At 42.2% G+C, this 24733-nt stretch overlaps 1 protein-coding gene across 3 annotated transcripts; it reads left to right on the forward strand.

The window, feature by feature from the left end:
* Positions 1–7015: 7015 nt before the first annotated feature.
* On the forward strand, positions 7016–22280 carry ASH2L (ASH2 like, histone lysine methyltransferase complex subunit). 3 transcript variants are annotated; one of them, XM_024214242.3, is made up of 17 exons: positions 7016–7092; positions 7269–7338; positions 9621–9766; positions 11475–11563; positions 11996–12090; positions 12336–12431; positions 12658–12753; positions 13912–13987; positions 15356–15373; positions 16931–17024; positions 17556–17773; positions 17959–18126; positions 18739–18932; positions 19532–19624; positions 20137–20235; positions 20724–20783; positions 22095–22280. In XM_024214242.3, exons 4-17 carry the CDS (start codon positions 11491–11493, stop codon positions 22200–22202), a joined length of 1488 nt encoding a protein of 495 aa, XP_024070010.1. In that variant the 5' UTR covers positions 7016–7092; positions 7269–7338; positions 9621–9766; positions 11475–11490; the 3' UTR covers positions 22203–22280. The 3 variants fall into 3 exon arrangements, with proteins under 3 accessions (XP_024070010.1, XP_029768686.1, XP_024070008.2); XM_029912826.1 differs by lacking the exon at positions 15356–15373; XM_024214240.2 differs by lacking the exons at positions 7016–7092; positions 7269–7338 and having other exon boundaries at positions 9691–9766; positions 20137–20194; positions 22095–22268.
* The last annotated feature ends 2453 nt before the right edge of the window (positions 22281–24733 follow it).

Raw genomic sequence — 24733 nt, forward strand, 5'->3', positions numbered from 1 at the left:
CTTTTCCCAGAGAAAGGTCTCTTAGGACTGGAGTACTTGTGGCACAAGTACTCCTGTTCTTTTTGCAGATACGGACTAATACAGCTGCTACTCTGAAACCTCTTAGGACTATTTTCCATTTCTCCCCAGCATGCAGTTGACATACAAGATTCCAGCTCTCTCCACTGCTATTAACTTTTCCCCAGCATGCATTATCTGGGATGAAGTGGAGCTATATTTTCCCCATCTTGTGAAACACACTGTCCATATTCTCACCGCAGTTATTCCCATCTACCAAGATGAACCAGGTAACTATAGGTCAGTTAACCTGACATTGATCTTGGGCAAAATCATGGAAAGGCTGATACAAGACTCCGTCAGTAAAGAATTAAAAGGTGGTAGCATAATTAATACGAACCAGCACAGCTGTATGGAAAATAGGTCTGGTCAGCTAAACTCAATATCATTTTTATGCGATTACAAGTTTAACTGATAAAGGTCATTGGGTTGACATGGAAAAACGTCTATAAAGCGATTGATTTAGACCTGCCCAGTATGAGCACAATATACAATCCGTATAGCTCAGATTACATAGATTAAAATCCAGCTAACTGATTGATCTTATAAGGCAATTGTGAATGAGAAATCATCATCCAAAGGAGGTGCTTGCGGTGCAGCCCCACAGGGATCTGTTCTTGGCACAATGCTATTCAATATCTTTATGGATGATCTGGAAGGAAATGTAAAATCAGTGCTGGTAAAGTTTTCAGATGACACACACATTGGTAGAGTGGCAACTAATGATGAGGCTAGGTCAGCTATACAAACTGACTTGGATTACTTGGTACACTGGGCTCATTTGCACAGCAGGTGTGTTAATACAGGCAAATGCAAAGTCACATCTCAAGGAACAAAGAATGTAGGTCTCAATTAAAGAATGGGGTTGGGAAGTACCCTGGAAAGCAGTGACTCTGAAAAGGATTTGGGGGGTCATGGTACATGATCTCCCAGCGTCATGCTGTTGCTAACCGTGCTAATGTAACATAAGATGGGGAATATCAAATAGGAGTAGGGAAGGAGTATTAGCTTTGTATACCACATTGGCGAGACCATTATGGGAATGGTTGGATTCTTTATCACTTAAAAGTCTTTAAGTCAAGACTGGATGTCTTTCTAAAAATATGCTGTAGTTCAACCACAAGTTATGGGCTTGATACTGGAATCACTGAAATTCTATGGCCTTTTGTTGTGCAGACTTAAAATATATTCATCTATGTATAAAGCTCAGAATAACATAAGAACAGCCATACTGGGCCAGACCAAAGGTCCATCTAGCCCAGTGTCCTGTCTTCCAACAGTGCCCAATGCCAGGTGCCCCAGAGGGAATGCACGGAACTGGGAATCATCAAGTGATCCATCCCCTCTCGCCCATTCCCAGCTTCTGGTAAACAGAGGCTAGGGACACCATCCCTGCCCATCCTGGCTAATAGCCATTGATGGACCTATTCTCCATGAATTTATCTAGTTCTTTTTTGAACCCTGTTATAGTCTTGGCTTTCACAACATCCTCTGGCAAAGAGTTCCACAGACTGACTGTGTGTTGTGTGAAGAAATATTTCCTTTTGTTTGTTTTAAACCTGCTGCCTATTAAAATAGTAGTTTAAACTAGAAGTTCGTATTAAAATAGAAGTAGTTTGATCTATGTTAATGATAGTATATGGCTCATAGCACTGAATTCAGAGGTGCTGTAAGTTGCACTTTAGTAAGTTCGTGTGAATATGAATTTAATGTGAGGGTAAATTGTTGTAACTTACCCAGCAAAGGGGCAAAAGGGTAGGGTTGTAGCAGGAAAAGCAACAAACAGGAGAGTATAGGGAGCTGTAAGATAAAGTAAAGGGAGAGATTGATATCTCTTAAACTCTCCTGTTAGTCTTGCTAGCAGGAGTTTGTTATAAATCAGTTACTTCAAACAAGATGAAAATGTGACTGATTCTTGACACATAATTTTTATTGGTATCTGATCCAGCACCAATTGAAATGGCTCTGGGTGGAGATGGAAGCATAGCAGAATACCAAATGCACATACTCCCCCTCCCCACACAACTCTGCACATGCTCAGGACATCAAGGATCCGCTCTGTCTCGAGCTCAGGATCAAAGAGTCCAGTTATAGTCCCACAGCCACTTAGGAAAATGAAAAGAACATTTTTGTTTCTTCCTTCTGAAGTGTTCAAAATATTGATGGCCTTTAAAAGTGCTTAAAGCCAAGAGAATTTTGACTTCGAACAGACTGATCTTGAAAGCCTGCTTTCACTCTGAGGAAAACAGACTCATTAAACTCAACTGGGGCAAAATGCTACACTCTGATGCAGGCAATGTACCTCGATTCCCAGCACATGTGTAGAACTCAGTCAGATCATAGGAATGGTCCTTTCAGTCTGGCATCTTGTCTCCAACACCACCAGTACCAGATACTTCAAAGGAAGGTGCAAGAAACCCCATTTTGGACAACGATGGAATAACCCACCCGGACGGAGAGTTTCTGGTGTGAGCAGAGGTGTGGGTGAGAAGAATTGTGCATACTCCTGCAGTGCCGGAGCCAGAGGGACTTGGAGAGACTCAAGCCCACAAGATTGCCACATCTGAAACCCGCGACTTCAACTTCCCCGCCTCTTATGGGACAGAACTGATTCCCTGCGGGTGAGGCAGAAGGATTTCCCTGCCTGAGTTCCACTCCTCTGCTGTAAGGCTCTGGCTTGGCTATGTGGGATGTCCCCTTCCCAGGCTTGAGAGCCACCACTCCAGCCTGAGCCATAACATCTACACAAGCTCTGCTAGCACAGACCCAGGCCTGGAGGCCTCCCCAGGTGCAGTGTTGACATACCCTGCGTGACCGAGGGAGATGACTGGACTAGCAGTGAGCACTCCTCAGTGTGGTGATGCAGGAGATGGATGGGAAGGAGGTGGGGGAGCTGAGAGAAGATCAGGAAACTGTACAGGGGCCTGAGGAAGGAAGGGCAGGAGTGGGATGGAGTTGGTCAGTGTCTGGAGGCGCGAGAGATGGAAGGATGCCATTAGTGGTAAATTAAGGGAGAGACTTTCAGCACCGACAGGCTGGACAGCAGCTCCCCAAGATGAGAACTCCACCGCAAAAAGGCAGCTCCAGGACATTGTTACAATCCCTTTTATTTCCTCCCTGGCCAAGGAGGGCATTTGCTTTGTCTTCTGTTATTAGTTACTATTTATGTAGACTGCAGTGACTTCCCAAATTCATGATCATCTAGGTCTCCAACATAACCCTGGCTGTAGTATTTCACCCGGTGATTCCTACTGAGCCCAGCATTTTGTAGGAACTAGCGTACTCTGTTGAGAGACATCCACCCTACAGTTCAGAGAGAAGGGTCCACTAGCATCCCAGCAAGGACTGCTCGCCACAACTCTGCCCTCATTTTATGGCTTCTTACGGCTCTCATCATTGAAATACGTAGGTGTCACTGGACAACAAGTACAGTTAGAGAAGGAGGCCAAGATTTGCAATAATGGGTGCCCAAAGTAAAGCTCCGGAGTCCATATCTAGGCACCCACAGAAATAACCTGATTATACAGGTCAGCTCCCACTAATTGAGTTTGGTACCTAAGTCTGGATTTAGGAGTCTAACTGGAGTAAACCATTTTTAAAAATCTTTCCCTAAATTTGGTTAAGATTTCTCTAGATGATCCTTCCTCCCCCTTTTAATAAATGAGCATATTTGCCTCAACCTTTATCCAGATTGTGCCATTCCTATTTGTCAGTTACTATATGTGACAATCTTATCTTAGCTATCAGTGTTCAGATACCAAGTTGATAAGTATCTTAGTGATACCGTTAAATTGAGAAAGAGACCAAGCAAAGTAATAGAAGAGCTGATCTGAGACTCTAAATAACAGAAAGTATATGTGATGATAACATGGCATTTGCTTCTGTACAAGCCTATTTCTTCCTGCTTTTTGTCTGTCTGAGCCCCAAACCACTATATAATCGAGGGGAGCAGATGGGTCCTAATACCAGGGAGACCTTGGTTTCTTTGGTAAATTGGACATTTGTCATTGTTTGTATTACAGTAGCACTCCAAGGCCCCCGTGATGACGGGGAGTGTCATTGTACTGAGGAAGATACAAATATAAAAGAAAAGAACAGTCCAGGCCCCAAGTACTTTACAACCGGAAAAGGGACAAGAGGTATCAGGACAACATGGCATAGACAAGGCTGACAGAAACAGGAATGCAAGGCTGCATAGTCAATTAGCTCAGCATAACATTTGGAGGCTTAAATGTTTAAATAAGACAAATTCTGAAGAGACCATGGTGATTGGTGCAGCGTAAGAACATGAATAGGACAGAATATTAATGAATCACTAATTGGCCACACACCTAGCCAGTGTACCTGGGCATAGAGATGGGTCATTAGAAGGCATTGGAAGTAGGACAGGGTCTGTGCATACTGAGTTGGGGAGGGCATTTGTCCAACTCTTGCCCATTTGGTACAAAGGTGGATGTGCAGTTAATGACAAAGTTGATGCTGTTATTTCTTCCCTTGATGTTCCATGTTTTAAACCAATCACATAGCACTTCAAAGGGCCTCACTGAATGGAAGGAACTTCTCCTTTGATGTCTCAGGCTCATTCAATCACAGGGCTCTTCCCTCTCTGTTGGAAAATATTGCAAACTTTTGAGAAAAGATTCATATTCCTTTTGGAGATTCCTGAGAGGCTGTGAAGGCTGGTGATCTGGGCACAAGACCAGGAGCCAAGAACAGCAGACTTCTTCTCTTGAGCCTGTCAGTGAATCATTATGTGACCCTGGGCAAGTTACTTTGCCTCTCTGTGCCTCAGTTTCTCCCCCTGTAAGATAGGGATAGTATTTCACAGGGATGCTGTGATGGTCAAGGCCTTTGTCCCTCTCAAGTTAATGGGAGTGTCATAACTATAAAGGGAAGGGTAACAGCTCTCTGTGTACAGAGACTCCAAATCCTTTTACCTGTAAAGGGTTAAGAGGCTCGGGTAACCTGGCTGACACCTGACCCGAAGGACCAATAAGGGGGCAAGATACTTTCAAATCTTGGGGGGGGGAAAAGGGTTGTGTGTGTGCTCTTTGTTTTAAGGAGTGGTTCGCTCTTGGGACTGAGAGGGACCAGACATCAATCCAGGTTCTCCCCATCTTTCTAAACAAGTCTCTCCTATTTCAAACTTGTAAGTAAAAAGACAGGCAAGGCGTCTTAGATTTACTTTGTTTTCTCAACTTGTAAATGTACCTTTTACTAGAGTGTTTATCTTTGTTTTGCTGTACTTTGAACCTAAGACAGAGGGGGGTCCTCTGAGCTCTTTAAGTTTGATTACCCTGTAAAGTATTTTCCATACTGATTTTACAGAGATAATTTTTACCTTTTTCTTTAATTAAAAGCCTTCTTTTTTAAGAACCAGATTGATTTCTCCTTGTTTTAAGATCCAAGGGGGTTTGGATCTGTATTCACCAGGAGTTGGTGAAAGGAGGGTGGGAGGAAGGAGGGGGGATGGGTAATTTCTCCTTGTTTTAGGATCCAAGGGGGTTTGGATCTGTGTTCACCAGGGAATTGGTGAAAGGTTTCTCAAGGCTTCCCAGGGAGGGAGTTCTTGTGATGGTGGCAGCGGACCAAAGCTAAGCTGGTAGATAAGCTTAGGAGTCCTCATGCAGGCCCCCACTCTTGTACCCTAAAGTTCAAAGTGGGGATACAGCCTTGACAGGGAGTATTGACATTGACTTCAGTGAGAGCCCCATTGTCTGTGAGTTAATGTTTGTGCAGTGCTTTGAAGATGAAAGTTACTTTAGAAATAGTAATTACACTGCCAGGGACTGGCTAGTGCATCTGTGAACCACTTCCCTCTATTAGATTATTAGCTGAGATAAATCTTACTTGTATTAAAGTCGTTTTGATAAGCCAGTGGTTCTCAACCAGAAGCCTGGGGCCCCCTGGGAGACCACGAGCAGGTTTTGGGGGGGCCGCCAAGCAGGGCTAGCATTAGACTTGTTGAGGCCCAGGGCAGAAAGCTGAAGCCCCACCACATGGGGCTGAAGCCTGGGGCCCTGAACCCCGCCACCTGGGGCTGAAGCCGAAGCCTGGGCAAGTTAGCTTTGCGGGGCCCCGTGTGTGTGGGTCTCTGGGCAATTGTCCTGCTTGCTACCCCCTAACACCAGCCCTGGCTTTTATATGCAGAAAACCAGTTGTTGTGGCACAACTGGGCTGTGGAGTTTTATAGCATGTTGGGGGGGCTCATAAAGAAAAAGGTTGAGAACCCCGATATAGGCCTCAAATCCAGGATCAAAGCTCCATTGTGGTAGGTATGGACAGACAGGCATATCTCTTCCTCAGAGTTTAAAAGCTTTAGTTTGAGGAAAGGTGCAACTGGGGCAGTTGGAGGGGAAGCAAACTAAGGGAGGACAAAGTAATAGTGATACTGATGAATTTTAATGGAGACAAAACAAACAGATGATTTAGTTGGTGTTGGTCCTGCTTTGAGCAGGCGGTTGGACTAGATGACCTCCTGAGGTCCCTTCCAACCCTGCTATTCTATGAGTTGCAGCAATCTCAGGTCACCAGCTGGCCTTTTGGCAGAACTGCTTCTCTTCGGGGGTAGATAGATTCCTGGGAGCCTGGTGAGGTCACAGCCTAGCAGTATGACATCAGCATCGTGCTGGCATGATACCAAGGCGCAGTATGTGGAGTCAACGCATGCAGGGGGGGGGAGGACACGCAGCGCAGCACGCTGATGTCATGGCACAGCACATCACAGTGAGGTCACTGCATCGCAGTGGGGTGATGGCACGGTGAGGTCACGGCAAGGCCTGGTGATGTCACTGCTCTGCGGGACCTTGCCCCTCCGTGGTGGGGCCCAGCGCTGGCATCGCCCCTTTATGGAAGGGAAGGGAAATCTCGCGAGAGCCCAGGCGAGAGTTTGGCGCGACTGCGCGGGAGGAAGATGGCGGCGGCGGCGGGAGCAACAACGGCGGCGGCGCCGGAGGAGGGGGAGGTGGTGGGGGAGGCCGCGGCCGGGGACCCCCCGGGACCCCCTGAGCAGGGCGCCGGGGACTCCGAGACCGGGTGAGGGCGGTAGTGGATGGGGGCCCCCGGTTACCCCGGGCGCTGCCCCCTGGAGCGAGACCCCCCCCGTTACCCCGGTTACCCCGGGGGGGAGGAGGAGGCGGGACGCTGCCCCCCTGGAGCGGGGCCCTTGGTTACCCCGAGGGCTTCTCACCCTCTCTCTCCTGTCCATGCAGGGGGGACACCACCCTGGTCGATGTCACCGCTGGCTTGGAGACCGAGTCCTCTAATGGGAAGGATCCTCTAGTACGTGAGTGCTGCTGAGCTGGGTCTCTGCAGGGCCGGGGGGGGGGGGGGGCCCCGTGGGGGGCCGGGCCCAAGTCCCCAGCCGTTTGAGGGAATCCCTGCTGGGCAGGGACCATTGTTTCATGTGTTTGTGCAGCAGCTGGCACAAGGAGAGTCTGATCCCTGATGGGCGCCTTTAGGCATTGCCACCTTACAAAGCAGGCGTAGCAGTGAGTTGCCTGTGGCACGGTGCTTGTGTGTATGCCCTGCAGCCTGGATCTGGCTCACTGTGCCAGAAAGCCTCTGTGTGTAACCTGTCAGACCATGCATGTGGGTCACCTGTGCGCTGATACCTATGCGCTACATTAGACTTCTCCCTGAGGTGTTTTCATTAACCCCAGTGGGGTTGCCCCACGAATTAACTGAATCAATTGTATGTAAAGTACAAAATATTTCCGTGGGCTGGACATAGGCCTGGCAGGTTGGGGAGTCATTAACACCTATGCAAAAGAGTAAAATTATACAACTGGTGTAAGGTCTGGCCTACCAAAGGAAAATTTGTATGTGTTTTTCTGTGTGGTTGCTCAGAATAAGAATAGAGAACTTAGTACGTGCCTGTGCCTTGTCTGTAGATAGGGCCCAACCAAATTCACGGTCCATTTTGGTCAATTTCACAGTCATAGAATTTAAAAATCATAAATTTCATTATTTCAGCTATTTAAATCTGAAATTTCATGGTGTTGTAATTGTAGGGGTCCTGACCCAAAAAGGAGTTCCAGCGGGCGGGGATGTCACAAGGTTATTGTGGAGGGTGGGGGGTTTCTGGTCGGTACTGCTAACCTTGCTTCTGTGCTGCTGGTGGTGGCAGTGCTGCCTTCTGAGCTGGGCAGCCAGAGAGCAGTGGCTGCTGACTGGGAGCCAAGCTCTGAAGGCACCAGCAGCAGTGCAGAAGTAAGGATGGCATCGTACGGTATTGCCACTTTACCTCTGCTCTGCTGCCTGCAGAGCTGGGCCCTCAGTCAGCAGCCACCACTCTCCAGCCACCCAGCTCTGAAAGCAGCAGCGCAGAAGTAAGGGTGGCAATACTGCGACCCCCCCCCAAAATAATCTTGTGACCCCCCCTGCAACTCCCTTTTGGGTCAGGATCCCCAATTTGAGAAACACTGGTCTTCCCTGTGAAATCTGTATAGTATAGGGTAAAAGCACACAAAAGACCAGATTTCACGGTCCGTGGCGCATTTTTCATGGCCGTGAATTTGGTAGGGCCCTATCTATATTGTCCAATGTTGGCAGAGCCAGTGCAAAAAATATTAAAAATTCCTGCAAACGTTTGTAGTGTAAATTTCCTCAGTGTGTCGCGCATTCTTAGTTGGTAGCATCTTACAGTCTCTACCCAGATGTAAATGGATACACAAAGTGTCTGGTGGCAGAGAATCTTGCCCAATATATTTTCTCCGGTGGTCAAACCTAAAACTTGTTTTTTTAAATGTTCTTTTGATACTTAACAACAACAACAACAACAACAAAAGCTTAGTACACTTGGCCTGATTCACTTATTACTTTGGGAGGAAACTGTCAAAGATGCTTGCAGAAAACTTTTTTTGTCTTTACTAGTATAATGGGCCTTTATTCACTGATGATTAGCACAGGAGAAGGGGAAATATAATTAAAAATAGAAAATATTTTCCTTGAGGCATCAGTAAAATGTTACTAGTTAGCTATCAGCGGCCTGGCAAAGCATGAAATGTCAGAGGCCTTGAAAGACTAAAGTTACATATTGGCTCGGGTACAGCTGGATTCAGACTAGCGATGGAATGAAAATGCTGGAACTGTGAACAATGTAAAGAAATTCAGACTGAAATTTCAAAAAGTTACTTTTTAAAAGCCATTGCTGTATATGAAAAATTAAACATGTACTCCTCGAGTCCAGAGAGAGAGATTTTTCTCATTTGGGCTTTTATTCACCTCTAAATCTCCCCTCCTTTAACTTACCATGCTATATTGTTCACCTATGCAAAAGCCAATTCTTGATTCAGCAGCTAAAATTGTCACCTGTTTCCATGGAGAAGCTTGTGTGGCTGTCTCTGTTGTCTGACGCCATCCAATAGTTAAACCCATTCACAGCAGAGTTGTCCCTCAACTATTGGCATTTTGAAGAAATGAGGAGAAATCTTTTGATCCTTTTAATTTTAGCAATCTCTACAGGGGACTGTAATGAACAAAACGTGACTTGATTGACATGGGATTGTTCTTGGCGCTCTGTTTAACCAAGTCCAGACCTGTTAATGCTGCTATGATTGCAGGAAGGTGCTGGGGACAGTTCTGAAGTCTTGGACACTCAGACGGGTTCAGTGGATGAAGAGAATGGGCGACAGCTTGGAGAGATAGAGCTGCAGTGCGGGATTTGTACAAAGTGGTTCACAGCGGACACCTTTGGCATTGATACTACGTATGTAATAACTCTCTTTAGTACTCTGCAGATAATCTGTTCTTCTCTTCGTATCTCGGTACTTATGGCCCCCCAGCACCATAGTATTTTTGTATCTTCCAGAATTTACTCTAAATTCTATTGAACTTCTCTGTAAAATAGTGGTTTGTTTTTTAAGAACAAACTCCAACCCAGAAATGGTATACTTGCTTGTGAAATGCTTCTGATTCCAGCTGAGGGAGGTCTCCAAAAAGCACAGTTAACTTAGAGCTAGGGTTGCTCAGGGCTAATTTTTGTATCAGTGCCCTCACTAAAAATCAAAGAAATTCCCAGTTAAGACAAACATAACAACCATATGCACTCACAGATTCCAAAAAGTTAAAAAGCTCAGTGAAGCAGAGCTAAGGAAAATACATACAGTAGAACCTCAGAGTTATGAACATCAGAGTTATGAACTGACCAGTCAACCACACGCCTCATTTGGAACCAGAAGTATGCAATCAGGCAGCAGAGACCAAAAAGAAAAAACAAATACTGTACAGAACCGTGTTAAATTATCCTTTTTTTAGTAGTTTGTGGGGTTTTTTTTTTTTAAATGACATGGCGAGAGAACTGTTTCTGTACTTTTAAATTTAAGATAGTTAAAAGCAGCATTTTTCTTCTGCAGTAAAGTTTAAAAGTTGTATTTAGTCAATGTTCAGTTGTAAACTTTTGAAAGAACAACCATAACATTTTAAGAGTTATGAACATTTCAGATTTATGAACAATCGCTATTCTCAAGGTGTTCATAACTCTGGGGTTCTGCTGTATGTCATTACATGAGATTCTGAACGTTTTTCTTACATCACAAAGGTGATGGAGTGAAGAATTTTCTTTATTAAAAGATTCAGATCCTAAACTCAGTCAAATTCAATACATTTTGAAAAGATGCTGCCAGGTAGAGGAAGTGCTAAATCTAAGTTTTGTTTTGTTTAAACAAAAATGGAAATATTTAGAATGTAAATTCCCTGGGGAAAAGACCTTGTCTTCCTATTTTGTTTGTGTAGAGTCTAGCACACTGAGAGCTATGTAAACAATAATAAAACAGTTTTACATAACACAAAGTGTTTATATTTTTCTTTCAGTTCAATGAAAAATCTTTGTTTGCATTTAGACATTTTCCTGAAGTATTTGCAGCCTTGGGCTACTGCATGAGACAAATGTGAAACTGACTTAAAAAGGAGTTGGGGGAGGGAGGAGAGAGTTGGCTAGTTTATATTTGCTGACTGAAGAGCAAAAAAGTAAAGAGTCACTGAAATTGGAAAGTAAGTTCAATTTGATATTTGAGGTGTCTAAGGAATCTTCTTTTTAAAGGTAACTTTAATGTGTGTGAAATAAAAATTAGTTTTAAAATGGACTTAGTGTTTTATGGGGAAGTTTTCTATAGCTATAGATGTACCTTGACTAATCCATGGTTGATTGTTAAAGGCCCCAGAGTTGCTTTCAGCTTACCTTGGTGGCCGAATTTCAGGACTGCTTCTTAAAACAGAAAAATGACATTTAGTCCATATTCACGTTTTCCAGAATTTAATAGTTTTCATTGTTGTTGACACTGAGTTACCAAATCTGATGAAAACATCGATGAATGTGCGTGGGGGAATTTTTTAATGAAGAAAGAGAGGAATCATTTTCTTTTTCTGATGTAATGGAAAAGCTGTGAATAGAGTCAAATGATTTTGCTGTTTCACAGATCATGTCTGCCTTTCATGACCAACTACAGTTTCCATTGCAATGTCTGTCATCACAGCGGGAACACATACTTTCTAAGAAAACAAGCAAGTAAGTAAAAACAAACACTGCAAAAGCTTGATTTTCTTTCCCTCTTTGAATCTTTGTTGGGGATGGAATGGTCCTGTGTGACCTTTGTCCTATAGCTGGTTAAAGTCTGTCTGTGGGTCTGGTGAAGATTTGCGGTGCTGATTGCAACACAACCTGCTGGAGGATGCCACTGTGCAAATGAATTTCTTAGGTTGGTAGAATTCTTGCCTTCAGCCAAGGTTCCTTTTTTTATGAGCACATAACTCACTCTAGCATCCCCATTTCCAAAATTCAGGATATTGTAGATGTGAAGCCAACTAATGGAAGTTCATCTAAGCTTAGATCTGCTGTGTTCTTAGTATTTACCAACCTTATTGTTATATATAAATACACTTGACCTTCATCATCAAGGATGTAACTGTAGTTTTGGTATATTTTTGTTTTGTTTTTAAGATCTGAAGGAAATGTGCCTTAGTGCTCTGGCCAACTTGACGTGGCAGTCAAGGACACAAGATGAGCACCCAAAAACTATGTTCTCAAAAGACAAGGTACAGATATGATTAGACAGTTACATCTGAACGTGAGTTATGACTTGACAGAAAGGGAATTGCCTAGATCCACAAGTTCAGACAAAAATTGACAGTATGAGCTGTCAGTTTCACCAGCTCTGATAGGTCAATTATAATGTGTATGATCTGGAGTTGAAAGAGATGTTGGCTTAATAAAGTAATTTTAACTCTTATCATATAACTGTTTTAAGGTCTCATTTTATTAACTCTTTTTTTTTAAATAGGATATTATACCATTTATTGACAAGTACTGGGAGTGTATGACAACTAGACAGAGACCTGGAAAAATGACTTGGCCAAATAACATTGTAAAAACAATGGTAAGTAACAAAAAGTTTAAATTTGCAGAGGATCTTTGTTAATGATCGAGCTGCTTTCTGATAGTCTTGTTTGATAATAATTAGAATTGAACTAGAAAAATAGTTGAGACATTAATACTGTCTCTGTGACTTCTTACTTTGTGGTGTATATCTACTGTAAATTTTACACAGTTATTCTTGGGCATGACTTGGTCTTCTGAAGGTGTTTCTAACTCCCATATTTCAGTGTAAAGAAAGGGATGTGTTCTTGGTGAAAGAGCATCCAGACCCAGGTAGTAAAGATCCAGAGGACGATTATCCAAAGTTTGGGCTACTAGATCAGGTACGTGATTGAGGCAGGGGGAAAGTTCTCCCTTCTGCACCATGGTTCTCATGACTCGATGTAACTAATATTAAGAGCATTTGAGCATTAGGACTTCATATTGCATTGCCGAAGATTGTGGTACATCAATGTGCATTGAATGAAAGGTGTGTTTATAAACGTAACTATGCATATTTAAGTACACACATTTGGAATGTACGCATGTTGCCTGCTGTTTGACAATGTATTTACAATAAGAAACTGGAGACCCACCAGGAATTTAATTCCAGGGGCCTAGTTAACTTTTCTGATACAGATTTCAATTGTTTGTCCTCTTTAGCACATTCTGTGCAGTTGTGCTGTGCTGCTGTTCCAACTCTGCTGGAGAAACATTCAAGTCGAAAGAATATGGGAATGTTGGGAGTTCCACCCACCAGCTGCCTGGCCAAACTCAGTTGCATGATTTGGCAATAATTCCGGAAAGAATGCGTGATAGTCTACTATTGTTGAGTGCTAATGCTTTATTTTCTAGTATGTGCAAGGGCTTTTGAAAGGTATCTCTGTTTTTATGGCCCTTGTTGCACTCTCTGATGGCATCAAAAATACCCATTCTTAATGCTGTTCTGGTAACGTTATGGTGTAATTGAAACAGAGTCCTGCCTTTAGCAGTGGAGACTATCCTGTTGTTCTCCTCATCCTTTTTGTTGTGACTCACTCAAAATGCATGCAGGAATCTAGTCTCCATTTTTAAAAGGCATGTCCCTCAGCCAGCATGTGTCTAGGATATAGGAAGGCTTAAAATCTCTACTAACTTATGCCTAGCTGTTTATATGACATACATGGTGCACAATCCCAGAGATTGGTAACTTCTGATGCTATGTGACTGTTTCTTAGCACAAATAAAAATGGCAAGAGCTTGACCCTGTGTAGTTTGGGTCCTTTTTTTAGAACTAGAAAAAACATAATCATCCCAGGGTATTAGATGTAAGACGTCTGCTCTGAACTTGTTGTTTTATGCCGTGCTGCTAAAGTTTCAGTAGCACTTCAGTTCTTGGAAATCCTCAAGAGCAAAAACTTCTTGCTCAGACTTTGAACCAGACACACGCTCTCAGAACAAGTGGTAAGTACTAACCTGCCCATAAATCTGTAATATTGTTAAACTGAGTTTTTCTTTTTCAGGACCTTGCTAATATTGGTCCAGCGTACGATAACCAGAAGCAGAGCAGTGCTGTATCTACTAGTGGAAGCTTAAATGGCAAGTTCTTTAATTTTACTAAAAGAAAATGTGCTAAATAGTTCACATTTTCTCAAAGTCCTACAGCTGAACACATCCTCTATTACAGAGGTAGGCAACCTATGGCACGCGTGCCGAAGGCGGCATGCGAGCTGATTTTCAGTGGCACTAACACTGCCCGGGTCCTGGCCACCAGTCCGGGGGGGCTCTACATTTTAATTTAATTTTAAATGAAGCTTCTTAAACATTTTAAAAACTTTATTTACTTTACATACAACAATAGTTTAGTTATATATTATAGACTTGTAGAAAGGGACCTTCTAAAAACGTTAAAATGTATTACTGGCACGCAAAACCTTAAATTAGATTGAATAAATGAAGATTCGGCACACCACTTCTGAAAGGTTGCCAACCCCTGCTCTATTATATTAACTTTAACATTTACAGCTTAATAAAAATTAAACACCTATTAGCCTGTATGTAAATAGTCTCGTAACTGCTATTTCCAGAATTTATTGAGCCAATTTAAATCTGTCTTGTTTTTCTGTAGTGATATAAATTAGTCTTTACCCTATCACAGATGATCACACTTTTAGACAGCTGGTCATACCATAGTAGTACGCATGTGCTTGCAAGACAGCTGTTTTAAAAACTGATATCTTCACTGAAAACAAAGTTTGCCTTCCTCTTTCCCTGTCCAACCTCAAAATGTTGATTTTTAGTTGTGACAGAACATTATCCTGCGAACTTCCAATTTTCCTCATTCTGAGATTTCAAGAGCACTTGGGAGGCTTTATTCAATTATACATTTCCATGTAATGCTCACTTGCAGTTTAGTGTTCTCCCTCTTAGAGGAATGACCATGCTGATGGAGTAATCTCTTCAGCTCTGTCCATGCTATGAGCTAGAGGAGTGATCGCCCGCTTGCCAACATGTACTTGTGGCTGCAGCAGCATGGCTCAGCTGTCCACCGGGTTCAGGTGGGTTTGTATTCCACTGCTGCGTCCCATGTTGCCACGGCTACACAACTATTTATACCCACGCTAGCTCTCCTCCAGGTAGCGTGAGAATGTCTGCAAGCTGGGAGTCACTCCCCTTGCTCAAAGTGCAAACATTAGCGTTCATGTGTGAGGCAAACGTTTTACTGGTACCTAATATAAACTATCCACAAAAAATTGCTGGTTGTGCATGGTGTTAAACCATTTTTCAGTAACCCTACAACCCTGCATTATCTAGAGCTTACCCTGAAGTGGTTCTCTTAAAAAATCGTGCACCTGTCCATCATTGCAGATCTCTAAAGTGTATATTGTCTCCATTTCATGCACTGGTTATGTTTTCCTTTAGTTATTAAAATTTGACAAATACATGGTGCCACTTCTGTCCTTACAGGTGGAGCCTCTTTGGGAGGTGAATATTTACCTTTCAGCTTCTAAAACTTAAGTATTGTTGTGGTTTGGAAAAGCTTTTTGCTCAATTGTCTTAGAAGCTAAAGTGAATTAAAAATCTAAAGCGTGTCCTAAAAATGATTGCAGTAATATTTAATATGAAACAGTAATTCCAGTTTTTAATGTTTAGCAGTTAGAAGCTGTTAAATTGTCATATTCTGCCTCACATGACTGATACAAAGTGTCCCTTTCACTTTAATTTGTTCTCTCGTGTAGGATTCAATTTGAGTTACATTCTGAAATTCAGTTTAGTATCAAATAACTGGCTTCTGAAGAATTGGTGTATTAAACACAAGCACAAAATTTACACTGTGCTATTGATCAGGTAAAATTCAGACATGCCGCGGTAGCTTTAGTTTTGCGATTTATAAATCTACTATGACAAACTACGGTGTTAGTAATCTGCAGTATAGATACAAACAAGTGCAGTTTAGATCAGTTCATGTTTGTGCAGAATATGATATCCCTCCAAGGTCTCTATCCCTTACACTGCAACAGGTATGCTAATAATTTAAAAGCTTGCTACTTTTTTAGTTACAGTACACTACGCAGTTGTTAAAGGTGTTTCACTGCAGTACGGCAAAATTGTGTATTCTTTCATTTTTTAGGTCGGTAATGTAAGTAAGCTATATTTTTCCTCAGGGGGATGTGATGTATTTTATCACTTTAGATAATAATATATTCAATACAGGTTCAAAGTAATTTGGTTTAGCAAATACATTAAAGGAGTTAGACACTAATTTGGCATAATTCTGGTATTAGATGTTTAATGTTTTGTCTTACCCTGCAGTTTGATGAAGCTAGTGTTGAAGACATTAATATTAACATGAAATGCCTTGCTCTTAATATTTACATTGCAAAAAATAACAATTTTGGAAACACTGCAGAGAAACACCTTTTATTGCTTTTTATTTTCCCCATTTTAGTGTATTTCATTTTATATATTGAACTTATATATGTTAAGTGCTTACTGCTGAAGCAGATATTGTGTGTCAAAGTGTATCGCAAGCATATTGTAAATCATTGAGACAACTGACAGTCTGCTTAAAATGGGAAAAAGTTGACTTTGGGAGCGGGTTACTTCTGCAAAAACAAATTAAATCCTTTGTTGTCCTTGTGTGTTTGGAACTTCCATGAAAGTGTGTCAACATTTTCTCTCAAACTAAATATACAAATGAAACCATTTGAAAAGAAAACTATGAGCAAGTAAAGATTTATAATTCACGTAATAAAATTCTTGAGTTTCCTCCTGTTAAGTGAGTTTTGATAAACTGACTTTATTATCCACACATTTCTCTTAAAACTGATAAGAGACTGCAGATACATTTTATCTTTTGCTAGATTCGTTTTCTCTGAATGGTGTCAGTGTCAAACTTCTATATAAAAATTTGTTTTTTGTTTAATTAAGCCATTTGATAGTGACACACATGGAGTTTCTGCTCTCACAGATTCCCTGTATCACCAACCGTTGCATATAAAGCACTAGCTGATGTGGATTTGTGGTAATTTCTCTCCAAAGGGGGCATTCCAGCAGGAGGTAGCGGGAAAGGAAGAGGAGCAAAACGCAAACAGCAAGATGGAGGGACCACAGGAACAGCCAAGAAAACCAGAAGGTAAATGAAAGACATAGGCTAAGTGAAGTAATTTAACAGTAGCAGATGGACAAAGTACTGGAAAATATAGGGAACACTCGTGTATCGGCCAGGGTTATGAGGATGGTCTTTCTTAACGACAGAATAAGTGCCTCCCATCTTTGACGCAGTTCTGCACATGCTATTTGGAAATTAAGAGGGTGCAACCTTGTTATAAACTTTAATCTTCCACAATTCAAACTAACATGTTGATATAATCTGTCCTCACACTAAACTATAGACCATTATATAATACAAACTTCCTGTATGTGACTATATGCCCAACTGTTTTAGAAACTGTCACTTTGAGCACCACTTAAGCTAGTCAGCGGTGGGATGCTGTAGTCATCTGCATGTCTTTGTAAAAGGCAGTGAAGGAGGAAGTATTTGAAGGGTGGCTTTGCTTAAGTAAATGGTTAGAATGTTGTTCGTGTCTCTAGCAGTTTATGGGTGTGTGGTTCCTGGCAATTATGCTGAAGTCAATGCTAACATTTTCCCTTGTGCTTCTTCTAGTGACCCTTTGTTTTCTGCTCAGCGCCTGCCACCTCATGGTTACCCTCTGGAGCACCCCTTTAATAAAGATGGATATCGTTACATTCTGGCTGAGCCTGACCCCCATGCGCCTGACCCAGAGAAACTGGAGCTAGACTGCTGGGCAGGAAAACCTATTCCTGGAGATCTCTACAGAGCATGCCTATATGAACGAGTCCTCCTAGCATTGCATGACCGAGGTAAGCTGGATAGCCAGCTCCCCATATGAGGGATCTTCTCTGTAATCTCACTGTCTCAGTAAAGCTTCAAAACATAATTGTGCTGGGAAACAGACATGGATGTTAAATTGAGCATCGCAACCTTTGATCGGTTCACTCACCCGCTTGTTAATCACAAATTGCATCTGTCTTTCTAACTACTTTAGCACCTCAGCTAAAGATCTCTGATGACAGACTGACCGTTATCGGAGAGAAAGGATACTCCATGGTACGAGCCTCACATGGGGTGCGGAAGGGAGACTGGTACTTTGAGATATCTGTGGATGAGATGCCTCCAGACACAGCTGCCAGACTTGGCTGGTCGCAGCCACTAGGTAAAGTAATTGCTGAAGACCCCTTAGGAAAGCAAAGCTGCTTGCTCCGGTTTTCATTCCCTGCATTTTGGGTAGCTCAGGTCACTGAACAATAAGCCCCAGTACTAACTCTAGAGAGGAAATTGATGTTGATTGGTTATGAAAGTGCTAGAACCCTTAAGTGTATTTTTTCTGAGAATGTGATTGGAGCAGGACTGCTGCAAACCCTTTGGAATATTGTGTAGTGAGTCATAGTGCCCGAGTGCCTAGTTTTCTGCTTGAGTACAGATTAGTCCTGCAGACTCTTGGCTTCACTGTTGCTTGCTGGGCCTCACTAATCACTTTAGGGTTTATTAACTCTTTCTAGTCCAGTTCAACAGTCCGTGCCATAGTTTTAAGAGCCAACAGCAGGTGTGTTATGAATATTTATGAAGTAAATATTTTCAGTATTAAGTGGAAAACTTTGCACTGAAACACACACAAATATGTAGCCTGGAAGGAAAAATCCCCGTTTCATGTACAATTAGATGTTAGTGCCTGGTAAACCTAGCTGCTTTTAGAAACAGTACATTCATGCAAGGTCCTGAAGAAAAGGATCTCGTGCTTCCTGGTCTGACATCTGGTTTTCTACAGGGAACCTGCAGGCTCCCCTAGGCTATGACAAGTTCAGTTACTCCTGGCGCAGCAAGAAGGGAACAAAGTTTCATCAGTCCATAGGCAAACACTATTCAGCTGGCTATGGGCAAGGAGATGTACTGGGTTTTTATATCAGTCTTCCTGAAGATACAGAGACAGCAAAGTCACTGCCTGATACCTATAAAGATAAGGTAAGCTGGATTCCTCTAGGCTGTGCCTAGCTGGTCTCAATTTGTTTAACTATACCAGACCTTGGCTATGATAAACAGGGCTCCACACTTGAAGGTGTAGTAGCCCAGGCTCTGTGATGAACTGGAGTCCCTCTAACTGAATGGGAGGCAAATAATGATGTGTTAACTCTTACCACTGACTAAGGAAGTAGCATGGTGTGATGGTTTAGAGGGCTAGTCTTAAAAGCCCCAAATGCCTTATGTAAACAACAGTCCTTACCTGAATTCCAGACACTACAAGCGAGGGTCAGATGAGCAAGAGACAGGGAGAGGAAGAGCGTGACTACCTCCCGGTTATTCAGTAAGGCACATCCATGTCTTGGTTCCATGAATGTGCCAATCAATAGAAATGCTGCAGATGGGACTAGTTCAGAATTCTGATTCCATACTTAATGGAGCCTCATTTGTCATTGGTGACCAGACATTGATATATCTGGGTCTCCAGTCATTAGGGGCTTGTGTACTAACCAGTCCTATCGCATCTGGTTACCATTAACTATATTACAAAAAGTAATGGTGTGAATGTCTTGCAGCCTGGCTCTGTTGCTTACCTTTTTTAGGCTTTGATCAAGTTCAAAAGTTACTTGTATTTTGAAGAGAAGGATTTTGTGGATAAAGCAGAGAAGAGCCTAAAGCAAACTCCTGGAAGCCAAGTAAGTTGGATGTCAGGAGTGGGGTGGAAACTTGAGACCAGACACTTTAGAAATCCATAGAGAACGATAGAGCACCACAAATCTATTGAACAGGTTCACTGTACATTCCTTTATAGATTTTCACTTAAGATTCTTGGTGTTCATTTATTTGAATCTTATCACATCCTTTTACAAGGATGTCAAGTTGGATGGTCTCTGTTAGGCTTATACAGACTTGACTAAGCAAGTAATGCAGCTTGGGTTACACCTTCTTTGACCTGTAATAAAACACTGCAGCTAGTTACATTTTGTGGAATGCAAGACTTTAAAGACTGACTTATTTTTCAGTTACAAATGCATGAGGCATCTTGCAAAATGAAGTAAAGAGATAGTTGCTAATAGAGCATAAAGCCTAAATGCATAAGTCATCAAATTGGGGGGTGGGGGATGAGAGGAGGGTGGCTACAAATAATGTAGGGCTAGTCAGTAAAGCATGAACGCGTCTTGATTCAGTTACTGTTTCTGTTTTGCAGATAATCTTCTATAAAAATGGTGTCAGCCAAGGAGTTGCCTTTAAAGAGATTTTTGAAGGTGTTTATTTCCCTGCCATTTCTTTGTATAAGGGCTGCACGGTAGGTACATACTGAGGCAAACGTACAGCTGGTGGTGCTTAGGGGACAGGACGTGTGTTATTTGTGTTGAGATAGTACAGAGGTGGAGCAGAACCCCATTGCACTAGGCAATGTGCAACCACAACACAAAGGGTCCCTGCCAGCGTACCATCTAAATGTGCATTGGGAGAGGAGTCTAACAGAACTAAGCTTATTCCAATGATGTGGGCCTAGTGCTTTCCAAGTACTCTTGCAATAGCTCATCTGCCTGCTGTGGGCTGCAAGTAGATGTATAAAGAGACTCCACTTGAAGCTACTCTTAACTTTACTTCTGTTGTATCACTAGTCTCCATAAAGCTGAGGCAAAGCTCTTACCTGGGGTGGATGAGATCATAGCTTTCCATGTCACCTAAAACCACCCAGCCTGTTAAATGCTGAGTGAGCAATTTCCCGTACTTTGTGTTGTGCATGTCCATCTGATGCTAAATAGATGTACTTCCCTGTCACAGGTTTCAGTAAACTTTGGACCGTACTTCAAATACCCTCCAAGAGACATCACGTACCGCCCCGTAAGTACTAGTTAATAACTACATCCGCTTTTTCTTGTATCTCCATTCTATCAACAAAAGAAAGTTCAAGATTGAGTGGACCACTCAGTTTTCACCTGGTTCTCTTTTGGAGGGTGGCAAGGAGAACCTAATCTGACTGTATAAAGAAGCATTAATAGTAACTTTCTGCTAACTTCGTTAGGACAGCTATCTTGCCAAGGTGTGTGTTTGAGCAACGTTTTATTGAGGGGAAAAATAGTTTGGGTTTTAAAAGTCCACAAGCACCATCTTGGCAGGATCTGTCAAGTACCTCAAGCTAACTATTTCCCTGTAGTTTACATGTGCAACTTTAGACTATGTTTTTATCCCATGATGTGCTTGAAGTGCAGTTCCTAAAACAAGGCACTCTTTACCTCCAATATATTTACCAGAAGTAAAATTAGGGGGAAAAATCTCAAATCAAGTGGCAGTCTTAAAATCTTTCCCATTACCCTGTATTGCAGACTCTTGCTTCTGACTCTATTGAGAGCAAGTTAGAAAAATTCTAAGAGGAATTGGACATTTATTTGGCTAACATGAATTACTTACTGTTTGAACTGGAATATATCTTTCAAAAAACATGCTTAGGGGTCACATTATCCCACATCTGCCTCCAGTCCCTTATATTGAAACATCTAGGCTAAACTGGCCTAGGAATTGCCAGACTGGATCAGACCTATGTCTTCAAATATTAAGGTTGCATCTAAAAATATTGGGGAGGGTAGAAAGAAGCATTTTGCCTCTGAAGCATTGCCTTAGACTGCGTCAACTCCAGTGTTCCATCTGTGAACGTATGACCCCAGTCACAAATGGAAGTTATTGCATCAGGTATTCCTTGAACTTTCCTTTGTCCACCAGCTCTCTACTTTGAAAAGGGTGTACGCTTGCCAACCATATTGTGTGGTGGGGGATTTAAGTGTTTTTTCCAATAAATCTTCTTAAGAGTTCCTTAGACCAATTCCTTAACAGGTATTAAAATAGAGGGATGAGCTAGATTAGAGTGGATGAAAGCCCTGTATGGGCATTTCATTGCTTAGTGTAAGACTCTGGTAGTTTAAGGATTATTGCCTTTTCCATAGGGTATATTCTAGCAGAAGACACTCCTTGAAGGCAGTTTTGCCCATTGCTATATACCCAAAGACTTGTGTGACAGAAGTAAGGTGACTTTATACGGAAGTTAACCCATTTCCCATCAGAGAAGTGATAGAAAACAGTACAGTGCTAAGCTGTGCTCTGCACCCCAAGTAATTAAAAAAGGGCTGCTGTAACCTCTTCTCTTCCCCTTCCCAACAGATGAGCGACATGGGCTGGGGTGCTGTTGTAGAGCACACATTGGCAGATGTCCTGTATCATGTGGAGACAGAAGTTGATGGAAGACGAAGCCCACCGTGGGAGCCCTAGAGGAGATGCTGTATATACCGATATCTTAAACACTGGACAAACATGGTTTATTTCTAGAGAATTGCAACATCAGTTTCTGAACCAGGCTCAGCTGCTACCTAACTGGCAGGTATTTATAGAGGGTTGAGGGCTTGGGTTATTGGTGGTGTTAGGTATACACTATATTTTAAAAACCCAACCTCCGCCACCAGGCCAGTGACTTGTTACATGTATTGTGCTACTCAGTGGTGTCTTCTGGAGTTTTCAGCTAACTGTATTTTTAACAAGTTACTGGAGTGAGTATTTGATCATATCACAACATCATTTAATATCTAGATTAGTCACTGCACCAGAAGTGGGCAATAGCCATACAGCCCTGCTTCATCATACATTTCAGTTGAGCAGTTGTAGCCAAATACCTTAACACAGGTTAGTATAAGCAGCTGTGTTGAAGGATTTTTAAAACTGTAAACAGCTTCCATACAAAGGGATCTTGCTGTACCAAAAGTACTATGTAAAACTGAAGTTATGGGGGAGAGATTGCGATTTTTATATTAACTGGCAACCAGTTTAAAATAAAACCTTTCCCCAAGCTTGTTACAACTTTTGTCTGTTTTATGGCTAAAGTCTTAAGAGCCTTGATCTGGCACACCACCTATGCTAGGGAGGTTTGTGATGTGCTCTTAGCTTGACCCCCCTTTCTCCAGGCATTGTAGGAAACAGTGCAACATCCTTGTCCTGTGTAGGAGTCAGAGTGTACTTCCAGCTCAGTTTAAATGCATACTGCAGGGGCTGTTCACTAGCACTGTGACCACCTGATGTAAGTTAAGGTTTGACTTGCAGAGACCAACAGCTGTAAGCTACTTTTCAGGCCTTAGGGCCCTAAAAGGTTTATTTTGTTGTGGGTAGGGGTAGAGAGCGCAAGCCGAGTTAAGATTAAATTCCAGGGGCCAGGCTTTCAAGCATACCATCTTGTACAGCCTCAACAATTTAGATAAGTTACTTATCCAGGGCCTGTAAAACACTACCTTATCCTGGAGGAGTGTGTCTCTAATCACAGTGGTTTGTCTCTTTGCCACACAGCAGTTGTCTTACAATATATGTTCTGCTACAAGTCTCTTCTTCCCACTCACAGGTTTCTTACAGATAACACTACTAATAATGGAGAGTAAGGATTTTTATGAAACTGTTACATTTGCACTCTATGGTCTGGATAAAGAGAGCCAGGCAAGAATTTTAATCTTTTTCAGCTATATATTTTAACAGTATCTATACATCTTACATCACATTGGATTATGTAAACTACGTCAGTACATTAGGCTACTACAGAATTACATTGCAAATATTTTAGTGTTCTGCATAGCAACAGTCCTATCTCAGCAGGGCACAGGAATTGGTTGGTTCTAGAGAAGTCAATCATTGCTTTATACTACAAGGTAAGACAAGCATTGTTTAAGATTTCCCTAGTGGATAAGGAACCCCCACCCCCTAAAATAAACTTGCTTAGAGCTCCATGGTCACTGAGAATAAATATTAAATAGTCCATTATGCATGTCTATACAAGAAAAATAAATACCTGCAAACTGGCTTTATAAATTAACTTCCTACAGCTGAATTCTACTGAGTGCAAAACTAATGCTGGTGTATTGGGTTCTTAAGTAAAAGTGTAAGCTTACAAAGATGCACTGTCCTACTCTAACTGTATAAAGTGTCTTATGAGAAATCAAGTCAGCCACTATCCAGCCTATTAAAAACCAAGACAAGTTACACAGCCCCCTCTGAAAGGGGGGGGTGGAAAATAAGTACATGCTGACTGCCTCAAATACTGTGATCCAGTTGTACTCAACAGAGCAGGCTACTTAGTTACATTCTTCGCTGACTGAAGAGAGCAGCAAAGTAACTTACATTAGCACATTTAAATGAAACTGAAAGCTAGCTTGGTATAAATTGGCAAATCTCCCTTTGCACTAACAATTGAATAATAGGATCTGCCCAGGGATTGATTTTGGGATATTGCAAGATGCCTTCAGCTAGATATTAAACCTGTAACTCACTTCTGATCTTAAGGCTAAAGAGTGTGTTCCTGTACAGCAAAGTACCTATGAGGGAAATAGAAAAGTGGAAGCTGAGGGTTAAGCTGGAGCTCTCGCTGAGTGTTCTACTCTGTGCCTTGAAGTCAAGGCCCCTGTTTGATCAGAAGTAGTTTTGCTGTGAAACTATCAAAAGCTGTTGCAGAGCACACAGCCAGCAACACTGAATCCTCCTATGTGTAATCACACAGAGCAGTAGCCTTTTCAGTCAGTCACTTAAACATACCTTCTGGGGGATTTTGAAGTGGTTGCCTACACCAACAGATCTGATATGTTCAGCTAAGAAGGGAGCCCAGCTGGGTGGTGGTTGGAGGCCTAAGTGCCCATTGTTGAACTCAATGTGGCATTAAAAACCTGAACCCATTCATTTACCCAAAAAAAGCCCCAAAGCATGTCTCAGATAAACACACTACAAGGGATAATCACCTCTGAGGCGAAATCTAATCATCAGGTAGGCTTCTG

This window comes from Terrapene carolina, unplaced genomic scaffold (genome assembly GCF_002925995.2).
Source record: "Terrapene carolina triunguis isolate 2854851 unplaced genomic scaffold, T_m_triunguis-2.0 Scaffold53, whole genome shotgun sequence".
Taxonomy (NCBI): Eukaryota; Metazoa; Chordata; order Testudines; family Emydidae; genus Terrapene; species Terrapene triunguis.